At 44.9% G+C, this 24,340-nt stretch overlaps 1 protein-coding gene across 1 annotated transcript in view; it reads left to right on the forward strand.

Moving 5' to 3' along the window:
* The window catches only part of COTL1 (coactosin like F-actin binding protein 1), a 30,573-nt gene extending 13,723 nt beyond the window's left edge, over positions 1 to 16,850 (forward strand). The window contains exons 3-4 of the mRNA XM_050923278.1: positions 1,915 to 2,072; positions 15,544 to 16,850. Coding sequence (XP_050779235.1) covers positions 1,915 to 2,072; positions 15,544 to 15,654 — 269 coding nt within the window. The 3' untranslated portion in view covers positions 15,655 to 16,850. The remainder of the gene's footprint in view (positions 1 to 1,914; positions 2,073 to 15,543) is intronic.
* The last annotated feature ends 7,490 nt before the right edge of the window (positions 16,851 to 24,340 follow it).

The following is a 24,340-nucleotide window of genomic DNA, read 5'->3' on the forward strand; positions in this document are numbered from 1 at the left end:
AGTAATAGCCATGGCTACACTTACAGTTCTGCAGCGCTGGTAGTTACAGCTGTGTTCGTACAGCTGTGTAGGGCCAGCGCTGCAGTGTGGCCACACTGACAGCTACCAGCGCTGCAGTGTGGCCACATTTGCAGCGCTGTTGGGAGTGGTGCATTGTGGGCAGCTATCCCAGCATTCAAGTGGCTGCAATGTGCTTTTCAAAAGAGGGGGGTGGGGTGGAATGTGACAGGGAGCCTGGAGGAGACAGACAGAATGGATTTTTGGAGTTGACACTGTTCTCAGCTCCCTGCCTTGCAAGTTCTAAGGACTGGAAGACACACAGTGCCTACCTTCAATCATTTTAAAAGTTCTGACCCCCTTCCCCCACCCCTCTCTCATTCACTAAATGCAAATTATGTACTCCTAAATAGCCGTCAGCCCAGATGAGCATCTGCTCAACATGGACTTCCCCCTCCCCCTCTGCCGTGTGAGAGTGCTGTTTCTCTCTTCAAGCAAACAGCTGTGAACATTCCAAAGTAATTCCCCTGCCTGCCTCCGCTCGCTCAGCAAACAGGAGCTGTGTTTGTTTTTTAAATAAGCAGTTTGGCTGAACTCCGAGCTCTCCCTTTCTTCCGGTTTGTTGTGGACAGGAATTCTGGGATACCTCCTTATACCCCGGAGGTCAATAAAAGCGCTGGTGGGGCCCACACTTGCTGACCAGCGCTGGAATCGCTACACCCGAGGCTCGACCGGGTGTACAGCCAGCGCTGCAACCAGGGAGTTGCAGCGCTGGCCGTGCTTTGCAAGTGTGGCCCCATCCTAAGTTGCAGCGCTGTAACCCCCTCACCAGCGCTGCAACTCTCTAGTGTAGCCATGGCCTAATAAAGAGTTTGAGAGCTCTTAGTAGAGAGCACTGGTGATCTAAATGTACCCCAGCACATGCTTTTCAACATGAGATACCGTGATAGGGCACAAGCCTAATCACTAACCCAGACCTTAAAGAGTTAATGTAGCCACCACTTAACCCTGACACATTAATGGGAGCAGGGGAAACATGAAGGGTTGCCTGGGAACATCTCCCTGCGAGTTGGAGCCCTGCCCACAGGTCTGTGTGTGGAGACTGGTGGTTGTAGTTGCTGTCTTTGTCTTGTTAGGGCCGTGTGTTTTGTTGTTGTTCTGTCTGGACTCTTTATAAGTTCCCCCTGGGAAGAAGGGATCACAGCGGGCTGAAGGCTGCCTGCCTGTTTTATTTTGTGGGCTGGGAAATCAGCACACCAGCCCACTGATGCGTCTGCCCTCAGCAACTACTGGTCTTGGTTTTTGTTCAGTGAGCTGTTTCCTTGGTCTATATGGTATGGTTCTTTTGGTTGCTGTGCAGTGCAGTCACCTGTTACAGTAACTTGAGGTCTTGACTAGTCTTTCTCATTGCTTATCCAATCAGGCTTGGGTGTGCATCTGGTCATAGGTCTCCTGTCCTGCAAACTGCCTTGCACAAGTGGATTCCTACCTTCCAAGAGCAGCTTGTGGCATAGGGGCCAGTGATCAATGTCTTTCCTTTCCTGCATGCTGAAGACTAAATGCGTCATCCAGGTCATCTGTGTGGACTTGAAAGACCTGGCCAATTGCGAGTGCGTTCCTCGCTTCCAAACTTAACAACGTAGCAGCTGGCATGGTACAGCTGTGCCAGTCAGGTAACTCCTAGTCAGTGAGCATGCCATAGTGAAAAGCAGATCTAACAGGGGAAGAAGATATGCTACACACGTGTGTGTACACATCTCCCCTATTCTAAGAGTGTTTAGATTTGTTTAAGTGTTGGTAATTCAGATCAGGACACCACCTGGCTATGCTCAGAATCGATCAAGACGAATTCTTTAGTGAGGTAGTATTTTGTCTCCTTTCTAATGACATCTCCTTTTTGTTTCTTTGTTTTTAAAGATGACATCAGGTTGTTTGGATTTGTCCGATTTACCACTGGGGATGCCATGAGCAAGCGAGTCAAGTTTGCCCTCATCACTTGGATCGGAGAGAACGTTAGCGGCCTGCAGAGAGCCAAAACCGGGACTGACAAAACTCTGGTCAAAGAAGTAGTACAGGTAATGCCACCTTTCTGACCTGCACTGCTTCTAGCCTTTGAGAGCATGGGGTGGGAAGAGGGAAATTTGGTCATCCTTAGAAAACTATTCTCTTTTTAAAGCTTTAACTTTTCACCCTGCTTACCATCACCAAGACTCAATCTACCCTTTGCATGCTCAGTTAAAAATGAGCACGTTTGGACTCTCAGCTGTCACCAAAGCTTATGGCTGTAAGGAGAGCAACAAAAGTACGCATTCCAGTCCTTGCCTGGGTAAGTACATCTCTTCGCCCCTGTTCTTCTTCTGTCTCATATAAAAACAACTTACTATTGAGACATGTATAGCAACGCACTGGTAGTTAAATTGGATAAAGATAATAGGAAAGAGACTGCCATGCATATTGTTTCAGTGATTTTTTTTTAATTTTGTTTTAGACCATCAGAAGGCTCCAGGTTATCTCACTGTGCAGAGACAATAGACTGCAAGGCTGGGCTTGCAATTGGTATTAATTAACAAGCAACTTTTAATAGTTAACTAGATTTGAATAGTTTCCTGTTTGGCATTGGGTGTAACAGGAACATGGAGATCTGTGTACAAAGCACACATCTCGGAAAGTTTCCCCAGTGGAATTTGTCTCTCCAAGCACAAAGTGTAATTTAACCATTTAGCGCATGCCTAGGACATTCTGACACAGTGTTGTGTTCCCACAAAATTCAAGTTCAGTGGACCTCAGTAGACTTAAATCAAGGAGGAGGGGAACTTCAGCATTGTGGAATGCTTATCAAATCCTCTCATCTAAAATAGATAGAAGCAGAGAGGGCACTGGACTAAGAGTCGGGAGACCAGGGTTCTATTCCCAGCTCTTCCACTGGCCTAAGAGTAATCCTGGGCAAGTCATGTCCCTTCTCTGTACCTCGGTTTTCCTATCTGTAAAATGGGAATAATGATACTGACCTCTTTAGTAAAGGGCTTTGAAATCAATTGCTGAAAGCACTGTGTCAGAACCAGGTGCTGAAACAGTCTTAGAGTTTAAGGCAAGAAGGGACCACCAAAAATGTTCCTACCGCTTTTGTACGCAAGGGTATCCTAGCCAACAGCAGCGCAACTGTGACTAAACAGATTTACAGTTCAGCATTTGCTTCCTCTGAAGAAATGTTTATGGTGGGACCCATCTGATAAACGAGTTCCCTAAATATACTGACTCTTTCTGGTGCCTCAGAATACCCTTTCTCACTGAGCTGTCAGAACAGGCTGAATATTGAAAATCATAGAAAAGATCGGAAGGGACCTCAAACAGGTCATCTAGTCCAGTCCTCTGCACTCAAGGCAGAACTAAGTAATAACTAGACCATTCCTAACAGGTGTTTGTCAAACCTGTTCTTAAAAACCTCCAATGACTGAGATTCCACAACTTCCCTACGCAACTTGTTCCAGTGCTTAACTACCCTGACAGTTAGGAAGTTTTTAGCTAGAAGATCAAAGCCAAGAGTGGTTAACTCTCCAATAGCCTATTAAATCAAATAGGCTATTAAACAGGCAACCAATCGAGTTTCATGTAACAGGAAGTTATGGACTGTTGTATGGGTCAGTTGTCAGCATTGTAGTTTTGCTTAATGTCCAATCTAAACTGCCCTTGCTGCAATTTAAGCCCATTGCTTATTGTCCTATCCTCAGAGATTAACAAGAACAGTTTTTCATCCTCCTCCTTGTAACAACCTTGTCCCATAGTATGTCCCATAGTATTTGTCTACATTAAGAAATCTCCTTTGAGGGGGGATTGTGCAGGATGAAAGTGAAGGTCCCTTCAGTTTACTGTGTAATGTTTGTTACTTAATGATTTTAACCTACAAATAACTCAGACAGGCCTGCTGAAATTCAAACTGCTTCCTAGGAAATACCCATTTATGCTGCACCTCCCAACATGGGAACTACACTGAAGGATTCATGCTGAAACAGAAGGTTTACCCCGTAAATGTAGTGATGAAACAAAGCTTTATTAATATGAAGTAGCTGAAACTGTATAATTGTAGTTGAAGCAGAAATTATATAATGCTGACAACTGACCCATACAACAATCTGTAACTTTCTGTTACATGTCATTTGAAACTTGATTGGTTGCTTGTTTAATAGCTTATTAGATTTAATAGGCTATTGGAGTGTTAACCACTCTTGGCTTTGACGTAAAGCCTTAATCTTCTAGCTAATCAATATATACCCAGTAAAAGCTCTGAACCTGAAATATGAACATTATGGAAATTGTGCTATAAACCAACTTTATTAGGCAAACCTGTCTCGTTTGAGATCATTCTCAAAGTATTTCCAAATGTATCAACAATTCTCGTCCACCTTCTTTAGAAAATTACCTCCATTAAGCAAACTATTTGGAGGTGTCACTTAAGGCAATTTGAACTGTAGTGTTGTGCTTCCCCCCGCTCCACCCCCTTTGTGGATGTCATAATTGAGAGCCAAAGAATGTAACTCGTATCATGTGGTGTGTGTCGGTATGTTCCATTGAATTGATGCATAATACCAAATAGGCCAAACAGGCTTAAGTTTGAGATAGACCCCACAAAATCCACAATGAGCTGGGGAAGTAGCCAACCACAGGACCAAAGGAAGCAGGACAGAAGCATAATGCATGATAACCCCCAGGTGGATAATAAGTTGGTAGAGAGCTTTCCCTTCACCGTTCCACTTCCCTGGTTCTTGGCACGCAGACAGAAACCACAAGAGACCAGAAGTCTGAAGTGCAGACAATGCGATGTTTATTGGGGTTAGTTTCCAAGCATATTCCAAAGCCCTTCACACCAGCTGGGCTTATCTCTATACGCTGATAGTCTGTTCCCAGCTCTGACACGGCAGAGCCTTGCCTGTGTCCCTCTTCCCTGTTCCCATTCCCCTCAAGTGCTCAGTTACGATGGAAATGAAGACCACTAAGGGCATGTCTACACTGCATTGTAAACCTGGGCTCAGACTCCAGTTTGAGCCCAACCCCCTGCTGCCCCTTCTGTCCACACATGAATCTATCTGGCTCAGGTCACCAGGCATTCAGGACCTGGGTCCCAGGACTCACCCATCTGGTGGGTCTGAGCCCAAGTCCCACTGAGACTTGGGTCCAAATTCTGTCATTTTGCAGTGTGGACACAGCTTGATCTGCAGACCCAAGGCAGAAGGTGTGCATAATGAGGCATGGACACATTAGCATGGTTGTGAGACGCGGGTCCAGCAATTGTAAACCCAGTTTTACAATGTTGTGTGGATGCTCAAGCACTGGCTTGTACACACCAAATCCACAAGCCCGGATCCCACACACCCAGGTTTACAATTCAGTGTACATATACCCTAAGTACCGAGACACAGAGAATCCCATGCACCCACTTCTCAGTGCTAAGCAACATCCTATCCTATGAAATAATTCAGTTTTATAGTTGTTTTGCAAAATACCTCTTTTATCTTTCTAAAGAAGTATGGCTGATTTCCATTTAATAGTTCAGCTACTTGTAGACGTGGACACGTTCCCCCCTCCCTTTCAATATCTGTGATATAGCCAGAGAAAGAAGAGCAAGAAGGGCATTAATGTTGCAAGGATTTTTTGTTTTGTTTTGTTTAAAGCGAACATATTGATGCTTATTTTCAATTGTGGGACAATGAATGGACAAACTTCCATATTTCTTAGAGCTTTGTATTGCATGCTGGAACTAAATCGTTTTCAAATAAGTTGCCGCACTTTGCTGCTAGTTGCATTGGTGCAAATCCAGTGTCAACCCCATTGACGTAAGCTCTAGTGGGGTGCAAGCAGAAATATTCAAATCTATTTATTTTTTTGCCAAGAAAGCACAAGCTTTACCCAGTTTTGGTTCACTAGGTGGGATAACAGGAGCTCTGGAAAGAGAAATAACATTAAAAAAACCCAGTTGTGTGAGCTGCTCATTATTTTGTGGCTTCTCTTGCAGCCCGGCCCCCTATGTACACTTAGTTGTGTATTCTACTCATAGTTAACACAGGGATGCCTTCAGAATTAGCAGTATGGCACAAGGTGTTTTTGTATCACGGATAACAGCTTTGAGTTTTAAATGATCAGAACAAGTCTCTGGGTTCCAACAACAGTCAGTGGACTCTGGAGTAAAAACCATGAAGGGCACTTGCTGTGGTATAATAATTGTGAAAGTCCATGTTCCTTTGTCTGAGACCCAAGTTCCAATGAAAAGGAGTCCTGCTTGGGTATTCTCGGCGAGGTCACAGGGAGGTTAGACTAGATGACCCTTGCAGTACCTTCTAATCCTATGATTACAGAGGCAGAGCATGCAAGTCATGGCAGGTGATCATACTGTTCTACTCGGAGCTGGTTAGACCTCAGCTGGAGAACTACGTCCAATTTTGGTAACCAATGTGTAGAAAGGATGTAAAGAAAGTGGAAAGGATTCAGAGGCAAGCAACAAAGCTGATCCAAGGGATGGAATGTAAGCCATATGAGCAAAGGCTGAAGGAACTGGATAAGTTTGGAAAAGAGGAGATTAAGAGGGGATATGATAGAGGTCTTCAAATACTTGAAATGCTGCCATAAAAAAGATGGAGAAAAGTTGTTCTCTTTTGCCACAGAGGGCAGGACAAGAGACAAACTACAGCAGAGCAGAGTTCAATCTCTGGAAAAACTTCCTCACTGTAAGAACAGTGGAACAAGGGGAACAGACTGCTTGGGAGTTTGTGGAAGCTCCTTCACTGGAGATTTTCAAGAGGAGGCTGGATAGCCATCTGTCTTGGATACTTTAGACACAACAAATTCTGCATCTTGGCAGGTCCCTTCTAACTCTGTGGTTCAATGATACACTATAGATGCATTTTCAAGTAACAGGCTGAGCACTGTTCAAAGCTGAACAAATGCCAGTAGACTCCGTGCTTCTGCCGAGATCCTAAAAGCAAGTGGAACCCAGCTCGACTGCGGCCAAACAAATGAAATCCATTGCATTGCATTACAGAATAAAGTACATTTACACATGGGCATTATTAAGAGTCTGCTAGAAGCACCTGTAAGGGAACCACTTGGGATAGCAACTGTTCAAGAGGAGACTGGGGCTTGTGAGCAAAAAAATAACTTCCTATAAAGGAAAGGGAGAGGAACTGGCCTGCCCTTTCTTTGTGCTTTGCATTCTTTAGGGTTCCTCTCCTGGGAGTGGCTGCAGGGGCTCTGTATTCTATGAAGTGATATTTTAAGAATTGTAAAATTGCTGGGCCAGATCCTCAACTGGTGTAAATCAGCGCATTTGCATTGGCTTCAGTGTTGCTGAATTCCCTCATCTTAAACTGTGGCAAAAGGTCCAGACACTCTGTGGTTATTATACTGGAGGAGTTCAAGTAAACCTTGGGTGGGTCCTTTGTCAGGCTATTCAATTTCCACCCCCATCCCTCTACCACAGCTGGAAAGCCAACATTCAGATCTGTGACTTGCCCCAAACCCTTCTGCAATGTCAGCTGAGGACGGGTTTGGAGTAGGGGTGGATGGATGGCCTGCAGACATGCACCCAGAATGAGTGCCTTTTAACATGCTATTAAGGGGCTAGTGGATGGTGATTTCCTGCGGTATAGCTTGTTGGAGTGCAAATTAACTTGATGGAGCTCAGTCAGCATGCTCCATCTCATGCTGCACACCTTGTGGTGTGGGAACGGCTGGGTAATTCATGGGGACTTCTGAATCTAAAAGCATAAATCTCCAACTTAAGCTGAGGGACCAAGTCCATTCAATTAGGAGCAGTAACAGCCTCAAACCTATGTCTGTAGTCCAACCAGGAAAGTGGGACAAAGATTTACACTGGACTAGTGTGGATTACACACTCCCCTAGCTGAAGGGACTCATCCCAAATTTCAGAGATCCAGAGCAGTTCAAATCCTACTATAGGCCACCATTCATAATACAAAGATCAAACACAGGCAGGGCCGGCTCCAGCTTTTTTGCCACCCAAGCAGTGAAGCAGGAAAAAAAAAGAAAAAGTCACGATCAGTGGCAGCTCTACTGCACCGCTTCATTCTTCGGCGGCACTTTGGCGGCGGGTCCTTCGCTCCAAGAGGGACTCGGGGACCCACTGCCGAATTGTTGCCGAAGACCTGGACATGCTGCCCCTTTTGATTGGCCGCCCCAAGCACCTGCTTCCTTTGTTGGTGCCTGGAGCCGGCCCTGAACACAGGACATTTGGTGCTTTTTGATGCAAAGGTCCCATTGATAAAGCTGACCCAAGCTGGGTGGGTCTGTGGCTGCAGGTTTGACCATCTGATTGAGTAGGCCCCACTTGTTCACTTAAAATTATACACTAGTGTTACACTTTAAACTTTTTGTGCTGCTTAAAAAGCCAAGTCGTCTCCTAGATTTACCTGTTTTTATAATTGAGTTCTGTCTCTTAGTGCTCAATACACAACCAACCTATTGGCTGTCTCCATTTCTGTAGCTATTGTTTTGACCTGCCTTGCTCAGGAGCACCCAGGAAATGTGGAAAGGTACAGTGTGCGCTAGGGCAGTGGTTCTCAAACTAGGGCTGCCGCTTGTTCAGGGAAAGTCCCTGGCAGGCCGGGCCGGTTTATTTACCTGCCGTATCCCCAGGTTGGGCTGATCGTGGGTACCACTGGCTGCAGTTCGCGGCTCCAGGCCAATGGGGGCTGCAGGAAGTGGCAGCCAGTATGTCCCTTGGCCCACACCGCTTCCCGCTGCCCCCATTGGCCTGGAGCAGCGAACCGCGGACACTGAGAGCTGCGATATGGCGGAACCTGCGGATGTGGCAGGTAAACAAACCGGCCCGGCCCGCTTGGGGCTTTCCCTGAACAAGCGGCAGCCCTAGTTTGAGAACCAGTGCACTAGGGTAGTTAATGGTGTTTTGAGCTGTTCATGTTTCTAGCTGTTTGATCTGTTCTGAGGGCCGTGAGTCTTCACTCAGATTGCTGCATGATGACATATGCCACACGTGGCCTTAGCACAGGAGGGCTGTCTTTTTACCTTAAAAAAGGCTCCATTTGGGTTTTAAAATGGGCAACTCTGCTGATGACTAATGACCGCCCTGTGCACCGTGGTCCTAACAGTGCCTTGCCCCACACTTCTGGAAGCCAGGCTGTCAAATGCTACTATGCTGATTTTACACCCACTCTGCACTCGCCTTTGAGCTGGTGTAGATGACTCCATGCGATGTAGAGCCGTGAAGGATCAGGTCCAGCCTTTCCCTGATTGCTGCTGCAATGTCCACACATGTGCTACTTGCCTTTGCTCGCCTATCTGCTCTTGTTTGCAAAAGGGGTGTCAAAGAGAGCAGGAAGCTGGTAGTACCAGTATTTCTCTGGTGGCCTCCTCTCTTTCTGCAGATTGTAGATTCATTTTAAAAAAAAAGTCTTAGTTCTCCTCTCTGCAGGGAAACTCCTTTTTTCTCTTCCTTCATCTATATCATTTTCCTCTTAACTTAGGGTTTTAAGCTCCTCAGCATAGGAAATCTTTGTTCTGTAAACACCAAGCTCTTCCATGACTCTGTATAAATAAAGGGATTCCCAGTCCCTGGTTGGATGCATGCCTGGTACGAATACTCACATTTGCTAGTTCAACATTTACCTTCTGGAAACCTTGACTATTCATGGTTTCCTCCAGCATTCCTGCCCAGAAAGTCATATGCTCCGTTGTCTGTCTAAAGCAAATTTGGGTGGAAAGCCGCTCAATTTTTATGAGCAAATATTCACGGAATTCCTTTGGATGAGGAAATTGCCTCGGTTTGAAGACAAACTTGCTGAGTTCCTGTTTTGCATTTAACAATCAATTCATTTTTTTGAAGTGAGGAAGGGGAAGAAGCCTGGCTCCTCATTTGCACTGAGGCTACTCTGCACTGCACCAGCTGTGCAAAGCATCCCTACAAGCTGGTGCAGTGGCCGCTGCTCGGTCACTTCCACCCAGGGGTTTCATCTGTGCTGTAATGACTGCTGGAAGCTCACTCCAGCATAGGGTGATCATCCTCTGCCATAGAGTCACTGTGGCTCTGTATCTATTCCCCGTGGGTGGCATAGGGGATGTTGCTGGATAAGAGGCTCCACTGATCCCTTTGTTGTGTGTTGCCTGCCTGGAGCTGTTGACATCTGACACAAGTGAAAGTAACTTTCAGGCAGCTTTCACTTCTGTTGTGTGGCCAGACTGGCACACAGCTGGCCCAGGACTGGGGCAGTACAAAGGTCCTTAATGACACTTTTATTCACACACTTGTTTGTGCTATGTCCTCCTGGGCTGCAGCATCAGAGGATCTGGGCCTAAATGTTCACCGTCCTCTTGGGTATGAATAATTCATCTTCTCTTCATTGCTTCTACTGTGGGGAAACTGAAATGGCTAAAATACTGAAAACAAGATCTGAGGTCACTCTCTCTAAATTGCAAATGAAGTTGTCTTTAGCTCAGACTGTGTCTGCTGCTAAGGTAGGGGTGGAGGGTGATGAAACTGCACTGATGTGGTAAGCGAAGAAAGGTGGCTGACTCCAATTTACTATGATTCATAGAATTAAGTACCCTGAGGGAGGAGCTGCAGGCTTAGCAGATCGACACATTCTGTATTACCAGGCTGAAATCTTATTTCAATGCCACTTAAAATGGCAAGGCAAATTACCCTTTTTTCATAGGGCAAGAAGCGGCCTGTCACCATGCAGACTTGTAAGATACAAAGTGGAAGCTGCTTCCTTTTAAGGTCAGAGTGATGAGCCTTCACTCTGAACTGAGCTCTGTCTGTGTGTGTGTGTGTGCTGTGCAACGCTTCAAATGCTAGCACAAAAAATTGTTGAATGAGACACAGTCTGATAATCAGGCCTTCAGAGTAATGTGTGCTGCTTCTAGTGAATATGAATCAGTCTCTCCCAGGTGAGACTGGCTGGATAGCATCTATTAACTCAAACCGTAGTTCTGCTTCTGTCTTAACATGACCATTTTTAATCCTTTTTTTTCTCTGTTGGTGTTTTAACATAATAGCTATAACAAATGGAGATGGAATTCCTCCACCTCATAGTCCTGGTCTAGTGAGGATAGTTCAGTGTCTAATGTTCTTAACCCAGAATAAACAACGTTCAGTAATCCAGTTTTTGACACCGTGGCCTAACTTTTCCTATCTAAGACCTTTTGTAAGAAGCTAGAGATCAGCTCAGATACAGCTGTCATTGATAGGGTCCACATTTCCTAGAGGATGGTACTGGCTTCTCCCTACAATCAGAATTGGTGGATACCAAGGTTGACAAATGTTGCATTTGAAATGGCCTCACCTATAGCTTAGGGCCAGTGCCTTTTGTGGCTGTGGCACTAGCTACAATGCAATAACTCACCTCTATTATTCTAGTGCCTAGAAACCCCATTCAGGATCAAGGCTCTATTATGCGGGGCACTGCACACAGCCATGATGAGAGATGGTCTTTACCCCAAGCTGCTGGCAAACTAAATAGACAAGACAAAGGGTGAGAGGAAGGAAGTATTGTATCCCCTTTGTACAGATAGGGACTTGAGGCTCACAGAGAGTATGTGACGTGCCCAAGGTCACCCAGAACATGCCTTCTCTAGGTTGCATCTGAACTGGACATAAACCAGCAGCTGCCTCCAGTAGATGTAAGGGGTGGAATTCTGTACTGTGCCTTCAGGGAAGATTTGAGCTACTGTGGGGCCCACTACAAGCCACCTGACATAATTTTAAAGCAGCCAGGAGCTGCTGTAACTCATCCTCAGCTGCTTTGCAGCAGTACCATCCGCATAGCTGTGTGTGATGCAGTGACTTGCCTTCTGCCCTGCCATGCCCTTTATGCCAGGATTTATAAGGGGGCCTCTGCAAGGCAGCCCAATTGTACACAATACCTGCACCAAGCACATTCTGCCTTGGTTGGCTAAGGAGCTTTTATGGCCCCTGTATTAGAGCATTCAGAGGCCATATGGGAGGAAGAATCCTTCACAAAGTTCCTTTGCAAAGTTTCTTCGCAAGGTCCCTTCCAGTCCTACATTTTTATGATTCTGTGCTTCATTTGCACATTCTGCATGGAGGCATTTTTTTTTTAAAGGCATTATGGGCCAGCTACACAGACTTACATTACTTAAACGTAACCCTGGCTCTGGCAAGCTTTTGTATTGGAGAGGAGGAAGGTTTACTAACCCAGTGGGAAACAGACTGAAACTGCTAAGCTCACAAGGGGCGGGGTGGTGATGGTAATACAGGGCAGTGAACAGCAACTTGATAGGACTCTGTTTGCCTGGGATTAACAAGAGCTGAGCTCCTCTGCAGAGCTTCACACAGAATAATTGCAAGTACAATAGCTCTTTGGGTTTCTCAGCTGGGTAAATCCTCATGGAACTTGAATGTCTTAACACAGTCCCTTTCCCGTTCTGTATTCCAGACTACTGAGCATAGCAGGATTAAGTGCTCCTGGGTTTCTCTCTTTAAAACACCTCATTTTAAATAGTCACAATCTGTCAGTTACTTTCTGGGAAGGTAGCGTTGATCTGTCTTGTACCAGAAAGGAACTGATTATGAGAGTAAGGGGAACTGATTTGATCTAGGAGCCTGAAGTGCTGCCAAACAATTGCCATTTTCCAGAATTCCTTCTGACCACGATTTAAACTAAAGCAGAGCAGAACAGGCTTCACTTAGCTGCTATACGCTTTTTTTTCTTTCAAGTATCTTTTAAATATTGAGGTTCCCTGCAGTGTGGAACAGGATCAGTCGCAGTCTGCGTGCCTTCCTTTTCCATTGCATGAAAAAAGTGGTAAATCTTTTCCAAACTGACCATTTTCTCTCCCTTCCCCCCCCCCACCCCCCATACAAATTGCGGCTCTTGAGAGACTGCCAAAATGAAAGCTTTCCATGTAGTGTAGAATTTGATGTCAATATAATACCCACTTCTTCCCTATACATATAGAGACAGTCTTGGCTGGTCTGTTCCAGAACAGTTTACACCCAAACAAGATGACTGCTTCCCCATGAAAGCCTTGCCTAGTTCTGCTAGGCTTCCTCTTTTAGGGTTTTGGGCTTTCATTATCTAGGAATCCTGGCTCTGCTGACTTCTTGATGCTCTCCAGCTGGGAGATCAGGCTTTCTGTCAGTTGTGCTGTTGCTATTAAGCATCCACGGCCACACAGAGGACAAGGGAATGCAATCTTTTTGTTTAATTGCCTGGTAGATGTTAATGTCTGAAATGGGGAAAGGATAAATGAAATGCTTGCAGCTGTGGGACGTGGTTAGGTTTAGGGTGCGAAGAGAAAATATGAAGCAAGAGGCAATTTGTGTGTGTATGTGTGTGTGCATGTACCCAACCCCAGCAGAAGCAGACGTACATTTCACTAGTGATCTGAAAATTCTGAATCAGCACCAGTAGACTTGCTTTAGTATAGTAGCAATAGTATCCCAGAGGTGCTGTGGAACTGCTTTCACAGTCTGTTCTGAAAAACCTCTCTTTTGCACAAAACCCACGGCAACTTATAGCTTTAGGGTTTCACCGCAGACCATCCTGTGAGCTGCAGCTCTTCTGAATCTCTGTGTTGTGGCACCAACAGCCAGTGTCCCAAAGAATAGTTTATATCAAGTTAACCTTCGGTAGAGAGACTATAGAACATTTGGGAATTGCCAGGCTGGATCAGACCCGAGCTCCCTTTCAGTGACTGTTACTAGATGCTTCAGAGGTCAGTTCAAGACATCAGTTTATCTATTAGATACTTATATGGCTCCCACTACTGTGGCAACTGGGCACCTCACCGTTTAATCAATTTATCCTCACGACACCAGAATGAGGTAGGGCAGTTCTGTTATCCCTATTGTACAGATGGGAGAACAGAGGCACAAAGGCTAAGTGATTTGCCCAATGTCACACAGGAAGTCGGTGGCAGAGCAGGGAATTAACCCAGGTCTCAAGTCCAAGGCTAGTGCCCTAGCCACTGGGACAGCCTTCCTCAGCCCAGCAGCCTGCTGGATCGAACGACAGTAGTTCCTACTCCATAATTATATCTACAGAATGTCTTTGAAACAGCTTTTCTCTTGCATTGGCCAAGCCCAGCCTGGGACAAGAGTGGAATGATGACATTAGTTGAGCTTAAGGTAGCTGTGGCGACACTGGGCCAGCATAAGATCCCAATGTCTGACTGTAAAGCATTTGAAAAGTAGGGGAGGGAGGACGGTTAACTGTCAGCGGATGTGATCTTTTTATTATTATTATCCATATCCCAGCCATATGGAAATTAGCCTCCCACGCAGATCATGAAATGATGTTTCTGATCAGGGTGGCCTCTTGCTAATGGTTTCAGAAATACCAATTAAAAACTTCACTTTCAAATGCACGTTCACATTAATTCATGATGACAAAGTGCTTCTGATCCCTTCAGTTTTCAAACAGCCGGGCTGAGCAAAATGGGCCGGTTGTTCTTGCCACAAAGGTTCTGGGAGAAGAGTGATGAGGTTGGGGCACCCTGGCAGACAGTGGCAACAAAAATATCTACAAGAGGTTCATTCTGCAGGGAACCTAACCATGTTCTGTCTTCAGTCATACTGGCTTTCCTGCATTGATTGGCTGCATCGTTGGACAATCCTATTAATTTATAGATCTGATTATGGAGTGTCCAAGATGCTATTAATGGCTTCAATGAAAAATCTTACCTGTACTGCGCTTGGAATAAGAACTAGTCTTTTGTCAAAGTCCCATCTCTCTAAAAAGGCCTTTTTATCTCTATCACAGTAGCACTTAAAAGCACCAAGCAAGGACTCCATTATGCACAGGTATAGTAAGAGAGAGTCCAGGGGTGGGTAAACTATAGCCCGCAGGCCATGTCCAGTCTATTTTTTAGTCTGGCCCCCGAGGAGCGCGGTTGGGGGCTTGCCACGCTCTGGCACACCCGTGTGTTCAGGACCTGCGTGAGGGCACACATGTTACCATGGCTGCAGAACCCTCACCCTCACGTGCCATCAGAGCCTGGAACATGCAAGCTCACATGCCTGCTACTTATTGGCTTAGGTGACTCTGCTGTTTTAGTAGTGTTAATTTTCCATTGTTGAGGATAAAACAAAGAGTAGCTGTCCAGGGAGTACCAGCTGCATTGTTCACGTTAATCAAAGAGGTCATGGAAAGTGAGTAAATTTGGTATAATTATCATAATTGTTTTGTATGTATATTTGTAATAGTAAGTAAGGTTTAATGTTTGTTTCCACTAAAATGTATCTTTATTAAATAAAGTTTATTTGAATGTGTCTGAATTGTTAATTTCATGAGCATTCATGGCCTGCCATACAATTTCCATACCCGGTTGTGGCCCTCAGGCCAAAAAGTTTGCCCACCCCTGAGATAGTCCCTACTCCAAAGAGCTTGCAGGCTAAATAGACAACGTGTAGGAGAAAGAGTTGCAACCTGCATCAACCTTGAGGTGTCCTGGGCCAAATGAGGTTCCAATGGAAACAGCCTCCCAGTGTTTACACAGCTGGACAATTTCTGGTCCCCAAGTAATTAATTTCATTACGCTTTTCTCTGTCTCTTTCAGAACTTTGCCAAAGAATTTGTGATCAGCGACCACAAAGAGCTGGAGGAGGAGTACATCAAGAATGAGCTGAAGAAAGCCGGGGGTGCTAATTATGATGCCCAGAATGAGTAAATGCACTAGCCATGTCATACTACCTGCCTGAATCAGGAAGGGAGGGGCAAAGCACAACCACCCAACTAAATTCTGCTGAGGAGAACAAGAGAAGACCAGGCTTATTTGTGTGTACCTAAGAAGTCCCTTCCCTTCTCCCAAAATGGACTTTTATTTTCCGTTCTGCTTCCCTCTTCCATATGAGCTGTTCTTATTTTTTACAAAAGTTGCTCAAGTAACTCAGTCCCCAAGCAGATGCTGATACTTTCTATAGCGTGTTGGTTTACCTTTCTGTTTGGCCCTTCACTTGTCATAGTCAACCTTGCTCTTCTTACAGGCCTGCCATTACATCCTTTTTTTTTTTTGTGTGTGTGTGTTCACATGGGGTTCAGAGTGGGCTCCGGTTACCACCAGGAGAAAAATCTCTAGGAATTGTGCACATACGGCATTTTTTTTTAAGTTCCTGATGGTATTCTTGGGACTACATCATTTTCCTCCTTCGATGTTCAGATCTAGTTGAGTTGACGCCACTTAAACTTTGATTAAATTACCTGAGCTTAGATGTCCAGTGGCGATAATGATGCTTAGCAGTTTAAAAAAACAAATCTTGTTTTCAGCTCTTAATCAATGGGAAGAAGTAAATTTGCCTTAAACATTGCTTGATGGTTGCTGTGCTGCAGCTCCACCTTCCCCCTTCTGTAAAATTTGATCCAATGTGATCTGAATGTTTTGAAGATATCATGGCAACAGTAAACTGGAAAAAAAAATGTCTGGACGTTTGTTCACTATATTGTATACAGCGGTCTCTGGGCTTATTTTTAAACAACTGCAAAAATAACAGCTGCTGCATCCAAGCAGCCTTTTATATTTACCCCCCCTCTTGCAAAGGTCATTTAAAAACAACATCTTGAGTCATCTGGGGGGCCTTAAGGCAGCTCCATGATGCTCTAGCTTCATAACCCAAGAGATGGAGCAGAGCAGACCTGTCCATTCAGAACAGAATGTTCAACAGCAGTACGTCAATGCTGAACATTCAGGGATTAATAAAATAACATTGGCACAGTTTTAGTTACCAAACAAAGATCTTTTCTGTTTTTGTTTTTTTTTTTCTTCCATCGATGATGAGTGTCCCCGGAATTAAGTTTAGGGAAAACTGTGTATTGGGGTTTGTGAGTTGGCGCTAATAAAAACCAGTAAAGAAATGTTTTTCAAAATAATGTTGTCCGTGACTGTTTAGTTCTTTTAATACAACCTATTTGGGTTTAGTGGCTCTCTTAATTCTGGGTGTTTGTAGTGGATGAAGGAAGGTGGAGTACAGAGCATGCAGCCTCGGTGCTCATTAGTAGAGCTTAGCACTGGTTTAAATTCATTTACATGTATTTAGTGTATACCGACCCTGTCTGCACTTCCCCTTCTGGTAAGTAGGAGCTGACCATAGTCAGCTGACACGCGTTGTAGAGCTTTGTTCAGGAGCTCTGTGTCTGAATTTCCAGCACCGGGAGATACCAGCTGGGAATTGTAATTAGGTCGTAGCATGTTTCACTCTCACACAGCAGATGCAGGGAGGTTAGAAGCAGATTTCTGAGCAAGGAGTGCATTTTCAGAGCAAGCCGCACAATTTCCCTTAATGACTTGGTCCGTGTGTTACAATGCTGGGCTGACTGTAGTAAAAACTTATCTAAAAGGTAAATCAAATGGACATTTGTTGACAAGTTAAGATACAACAGAGGGAACAGAATGGAGTCTTGACTTCTAGCTCATCAATTCAAATGCAGCCCAGGTCCGTATTTAAACGCTGTTACGGCCTGTGTGAAATGACTGAGTCAGGTTATAGTTTGGGAACAAGATTGTATCAGGAATTTCTCCACATCCGGCTTTGAAGCCTTGTTAGTCATTACACAGTGACCAAGGGCTGTGCTGGCATAGCGAACAAACTGCCCCTTCCCTTGTAGAGCTGCTCCCATTTGATCTGCTTTAAGGCACATCAGCAAGACAGTATGGATAAGCTAGCATAGAAGAATTAAAGGTCACGTTCTAGCCACTGCTTTGCTCTGCTCCATGAACACAAGATCACCAGAGCCTTTTTAACCAGCTCCCACAGGCGTTGCCTGGAGAAGGGGATGGCATAGAACCAGGATAGCAAGCACTATACATTTCCCCCTGGCACAGGAAGTATCAGGGGTGTGACTAGAGAAAGGGGATGTGGTCAGAGTGCCACTGTGCTCCAGTGATCCCTAGCTGCCAGACCTGCCCACTGAGGCTGCTCTAATTTGCACCTATTTGAGGGTGGAAGATAAAGGTGATGAACAACCACTTTCTGCCCCTTCACGGTCAGATCTTGTGCTGCTGTCTGGGCACAAGGCTCTCCCCTTCAGTGTTTAGAAATGTTAATCTAGCCCCCTGCAACCCTAACTACGCTTGAAGAAAATGGAAAGGTAATGAAATAATTTATGCTACCTACCAACTCAGGATTAGCCCTTTGGAGCGTTTTGAAACCATTTTGCACCCAGGCTAGAATTCACCAGAGTAGAATTAAATGGGTGGCACTGTATAAACAATAGCTATGGCTCAGATTTTCCTAAGCACTGTGTTGGCCCGACTCTGACTTTAGTTTATACAGTTCTACTCTTTTAATAACCGTGTAATGGTGAATTTAAGATATCGCTGAGCATCAAGTCAGTGACTCTCCACCTCTTAAAACAAAAAATTTGCTTTGTCTCAGAGACATTTTTCAAACCACATTGTTTTCTGCTGATACTTAAAGCTATTGAATGTAACGTTCCAGATGGTAGCTTATAAGCACATGGAGCAAACTCTTCAGGAATTAAGTTTGTCCCTTCACCCCTCCCAGCCAGTTTTCAATGTAAACTTAATTTAAACTAGAAATTAAAATCTCTGCTTTTTTTTACAACAACCTCTTTTTCTAAGTTATAGCAGGTTGCTGAGTTTATTGCTAGGAAGCTGAATGCTCCTCTCTTTACTTGTATGATCACTTCCAGCAAAGTCGCTGCAAACACCATTGTTCATAAAAAAACCGATGTTACATCCTCTGCAGACTAAAACCTTTTTCTGGGGTGTTTGCTGAGCCCTGTCTGGAAGAGCATTCAGCCAGTGTTCTGTGTGCAAATTCTATTAAATGTGTTTCCTGGCTTGACCGGTATAATAGTCAGCCCTAGCTCTTAGCAAACACTTTTCAGCAGCAGATTGCAAAGGGCACAGTATGGGCCATGCTGTGATTGCCTTTCTCACTTTGAATAGGACCTTACACCACACACAGTCCCACTAAGTCAGTGGGGCAACTTGAAAAGTCAAACACCACTTGGTGTGAGTTAGGGCATTTCAATCTGGCCCTGTATGTTAGCCTTCTCATGAGTGCGTCCTTTGCCTAGTGAGAGCTGTGACCGATTAATACCCCAGTCTGGGGTATATTTTAATGGGTGCAGTGGCAATGTTCAGAGGTTCTGTTTTTTACAAATCCAAGAATCCTATTTCCCCCCCATAATCACCATTTTGCATCTGTAGTCCCAGTCTTTCTCCCTTCCCCCACACCTCCTACCTACTTTCATTATGCTTTTAAGTACTATCTCTGCACAGAAGCGTCTGCTGCCTTGTTGTGATGGCACTTAAGTCTTTAAAACACCTTCATTACCACAGCATTGCTCATACTGCACAGACTTTGCGGGGGTGGAGCTCTCCGGTGAGGATCCCCTCACCCCTCTGTCAATGCCGAGGAGCAAATTAGCTGGAGTGACAAACTGTTGGGGGCTGTGTTTGGCACCAAACAGACTGAAACTGCTCCATGTTATTTTTACATTTGGAGTTCCTAAAATCCTCAAAATTACCAGTGCAACAGATGTAAAAGCAGCGAGGAAACAGCAACGGGGATCATCACACCTGATCGCCAAAGTGCTGCACTAGCACATGTTTTTGTAAGAGAGCACATCTGACTGCTGTATGATAGCAACCCCCTGCTCTGAGTCAGTCTCACTCGTAAATGACTGGTTCTGTTGCAGGCAAATTGTCACTAAGACCCTGAGCAGCGTTCCTCCGAAAAACAGAAGCCAGCTGCACAAGATGACCCTTGCTGCAAAGACCAGAGCTCACAAGCTGGGGGTAAATAATCAGTGCTGTGTGTATGTTTTTATGTACCGCTGAGCCATACAGCACATGATGCCAGATTACTGGCCGGTGTTAAGCAGGCCACATTGTATGGAGCCCTGGGGTGAGGTCCTAATCCCTGCAGCACTACGTGTTGTAAACATTTAATGCCAGGGCACCAGAGGAGCTGGAGGCAAGGGAGAAGGAGAGCTGCAAGATTCCTTGTGAACTGCAGACCGGTTTGCTTTAGTATCTGGTACGTATTGTGTCATTGGGGCCAGGACAAGGCCTACTAATGGATGTGAATTGTCCATGGAGGGTGCTTGAATTTCTTACCTCTGTTGGGTTTTTCAGAATGATTCACTGAACAGGCTATGCAAATATACTTTCGGTCTGTAGGTTTTGATTGGACGCACACGGTTAGAGCCTCAGCTGCACCAGAGCAGCAATTTGGCACACCGGTGGGGATAAGGCTTAAGCAGCTTTACATCACTTTTCCAACCCCTCTGATCACAGGGGCTGCTGGGGACCAAATTGGCCAATGGTATGAAGTCAGAGCAACTTCAGGGCTGCTCTAATTTGCATCAGAAGATAATGGCCCTCAAGGGCTCTCTGCACCAACCATCATAACTAGAACTCATTGCTCTCTGGCCCTACTGCCTCCGAATGCTGACATGTGCAGGGAAACTCCTGGTAACAGACCTTCTGCAGGCAGTGCCAAGGATCTCGTTGGGCGGGCTGACAGTGTGGGAATGAGGTATCTCATACAGAAGACTCTCCCTTACCTCTAGTAGATCCCCTGGGACTGGTTCTCATGAGATCTAGGGATTCATGCGGGTGGAACTTCCATGTCATGGGGGAAACCACAGAAGGAAACACTAGAAGTGCAAACTCATGCAATCTCCACTCCCATACATGAGTAATTCTTCCTCTAGGAGAGCATCAAGGGCTTGGGAGTTCTTAAACAGGAGTGTCATTTCAGAAAAATTCAGGGGAAGCAGCAAAGCCATGTCAGTATATAGAGCATCAAATATGATTATCTTATATCCTGCAAAGTCGGGGGGCAGGGCAGAGTGGTACATATAGACCTATGAATAGTCTGATGGGGAGCAAAGCCAAGGGGGGGCAGTTGGGGAGAACAACTGCCCCGCTTGACCCCTAGCAAATGAGGACCTCTGTTCTCAAAGGGGCTGACAACCATCCCGGATTAGTGACTCAAGTAATGAGATGGGGGTGAACAAAGTTGGGAGAATGCAAAGGGGCTCAGAATCAGGCAGAGGCAGCAGCAGCTATAAAAGAAAACAAAGCAGCCTGGAAAAAAGTTCAGCGTGGCCTGCTGGTGCAGGAATGAAAGCTATTGTCAGTGACCTCCAGCATTTGTGGCCCCTCTTGGGAAGTGTCACATTATCAGTTATCCCCACGGGCCCAACCTGAGAGTTCCAGTGTGAGGCACAGGGCAACACAGCCAGTCAGCGTGTGAGGGCAGTGGTCTTTTTACAACATGATAAACTCTGTGCTGCTTTATACAAGTTAGTGCAATGAAAGGCCATTGACAGTCCACTCGGTCCTATATCACTGCACAGCTCCGCCATCTTCCCTGATTTGCTCTGCATACACTCTAGAGCAGGGGTCGGCAACCTTTCAGCAGTGCTGTGCCGAGTCTTCATTTATTCACTCTGATTTAAGGTTTCGCTTGCCAGTAATACATTTTAATGTTTTTAGAAGGTCTCTTTCTGTAAGTCTATAATATATAACTAAACAATTGTTGTGTGTAATGTAAATAAAGTTTTTAAAATGTTTGAGAAGCTTCATTTAAAATTAAATTAAAACAGAGAGGCCGCCGGACTGGTGGCCAAGACCCGGGCAGCGTGAGTGCCACTGAGAATCAGCTCGCGTGCCACCTTCGGCATGCGTGCCATAGGTTGCCTACCCCTGCTCTAGAGGCAAACCAGATGTTCCAAAGACAATCTCTTCAGCTTTCACTTATGGGCCTTAAACTAGCCCTGTTCACCTCACTTGCATAAGCTTATTGCTGCCATGAAACAAAGAGAAACTTACGAGCCTAATTCACATTTTTTCAATCAGACTGCCCAAGAGGTTAACACTTCTTTAGAATGGGAGAGCCTTTCTATTTCAATACAGCTGACAGGGAACGAATGGCATCTGTTTGGTGCATATTACACTAGGGCACTAGATTAATAGACTTATCTCCTTTATCATAACTGGCCACATTTCTGCCTTGTAATTTGGCCTATCACTCAACAAATACCATAAGCAGGATGTAATGCGTCCTATTGGCAAATGACAGCAATGCAGCTGCTCAAAGTGCAGCTGAACCGTTCAGCAGTTCAAACGTGATTTTATTAAGAAGTAAATGGGATACCCAGGTGAGGTTCCACTAAGTAAAATAATTAAATGCTCTGAAAATAAGCAGGGTGAAATCTTGGCCCCATGGGAGTCAGTTTTGCCATTGACTTCAATGGGGCTAGGATCTCACCCCGAGTCACTAACTGGCTTGGGCACGATGCTGTTCGTTAGTGACAATGCTGTCATTGATTTCAATGAGAGTCCCATATGGAGGCAGGTGTGTGATTACGACAGTTATGGTGTATGCTTAGATACAGGTCTTGGCTGCTGGGTTCTAGCACAGTTGTCTTGTCTCGTGTGCACAAGGATTTTTTTTTATGATTGCTGTGTGTGTGCATAAGTCATGGTTATAAAGCTGTGCAATAGATAACCTGGGGTAGAACATCTGTAGCAGTGTGCTTACCACCGTCTTACCTGTCAAAGAATCCATAGGGACCTTTGCTACTAATAATAACCATGATAAGAGTGGATATAACTAGTATAGTTCAAAACTAAGTGTGGATTTCAGTCTCCTAGATCCCTACGGACACTAACGTAATAGAGTCATAGATTTTTAAGGGACCACAAGATCATCTAGTCCAGTGAGACTCAGACTGAGGCTCAGGAGCTGCGAGTGGTTCTTTTAATGTGTCTCCTGTGGCTCTTTGCAGCACATGATATTAAAAGACTGTGTGACTTAATTATTAACCAATCTAAGTTATTAACTAATCAGGATGCTTTTACTATGTTATTAACCAATTGTAGAATACTTGGTCAGTCATTTTGCTGTAAGAATTATATATATTTATATATAGTATATATAAATAATTAAATCTATCTATTTAAAAAGTAATTGAAATAATGAATTGACATGACTGTGGCTCTTTTGGGTAATGCTGATCATTAATTTGGATCCTGAACCAGTGAGGTCTGAATATCACTGATCTATTCTGACCTCCTGCATAAGACAGGCCAGAGATTTTCACCCAGTTGTCCCAGCATTGAGCCCCATACTTGTGTTTGACTGAGGCATTTTTATACCTGGCTATACACACAAGTGGCCCAAAAAGAGTTAAAACAAGAACAGTGGCATGATTTGCAACCTGACTGTGGTCCCAGCTACTCCATAAAAATGAGTGGTGTTTTAATCATGTCAAGGGATCAGTATGTTGTAATTGGATCCCTCAGGACAGATGAAATTGTGGTGCAGATGAGACAGACATGTGGATGATCAACACACATGCATATGTGTCCATATGTAACACTGACAGCCCCTGGTCTTTGGCAGGCAGGATCTAACCTGGAGCCTCTGGAGCTTAGCGGATGGGCCTTTACTGCATGAGCGAAAAGCCACATGGCCCTTAGCTAAGGTTGTAAAGCTAACTCATTAATCTCTCTCTCTAAGAGGTCTTGGTGCCACTAGATGGGACAGAACACCACATCCAGGAGGTGTCCGGGTTACATAGGCACACTCCCAGCCCTTGTGAAATCAGCACTTCACCTCTTCCTTCAAACCATCCCTTCTGCACATCCTTCAAGAACTGCCTTTCCTGTTCTAACACACTTCAGACAAACTATCAGGCGTTTTTTGCTCAGAGAACTTAATTGCTGCTGGGTTAATTTGGCTACAATTATGAAATGATTTGCTAGAAGACCTGAATTGTGACCTTGCACTGGGTGGCTCAGTTTACATCAGAGCCATATATCACTATCACTAGAAAAGTTTAGTGTCTTCATCTTCCTTCGTTGAAAGCTAGCAACCTGCCAGACAGAAGTGTAAATCTGTCAGAGCGCCCTTTTGCAGCTGACTACTTCATTAACATTCCAGATTGTCTATGAATCTGAAAACTCTCCCTCAAGATGTTCACTGTCTTTTCTTGCTGATATTTTAGCACCTCAAGTGCTGGAGAAAGTAACCACTGTCTCTAAACAGTGCCTTCCTCCTGCCAACTTTATCAGAGGATTGTTATATGGAGTGAAGGAGCTAGTGATACATTGGCATGGACGTGTGTGCCTAACCTAGAAGGTGTTTTACTTACAGCTTTTTGGGATGGTGTATTCCAGGCTGGGACATGAAATGGGAAGCAGGCAGGGATTCAATAAATGAATGCAAGCACTGAACAAATCCTCTCTGTTGGAAAGTGTAACAGCTCTAAGGGCTTGTCTGCACTGTGCTGCTGTTGATGGTGTAGGTGCAGATACTACCATTGCTGATGGGAGCGGGTCTCCTGTCGAGGTAGCTAATCCACCTTCCTGAGGCGCA

Source organism: Gopherus flavomarginatus, chromosome 14 (genome assembly GCF_025201925.1).
Source record: "Gopherus flavomarginatus isolate rGopFla2 chromosome 14, rGopFla2.mat.asm, whole genome shotgun sequence".
NCBI lineage: Eukaryota > Metazoa > Chordata > Testudines > Testudinidae > Gopherus > Gopherus flavomarginatus.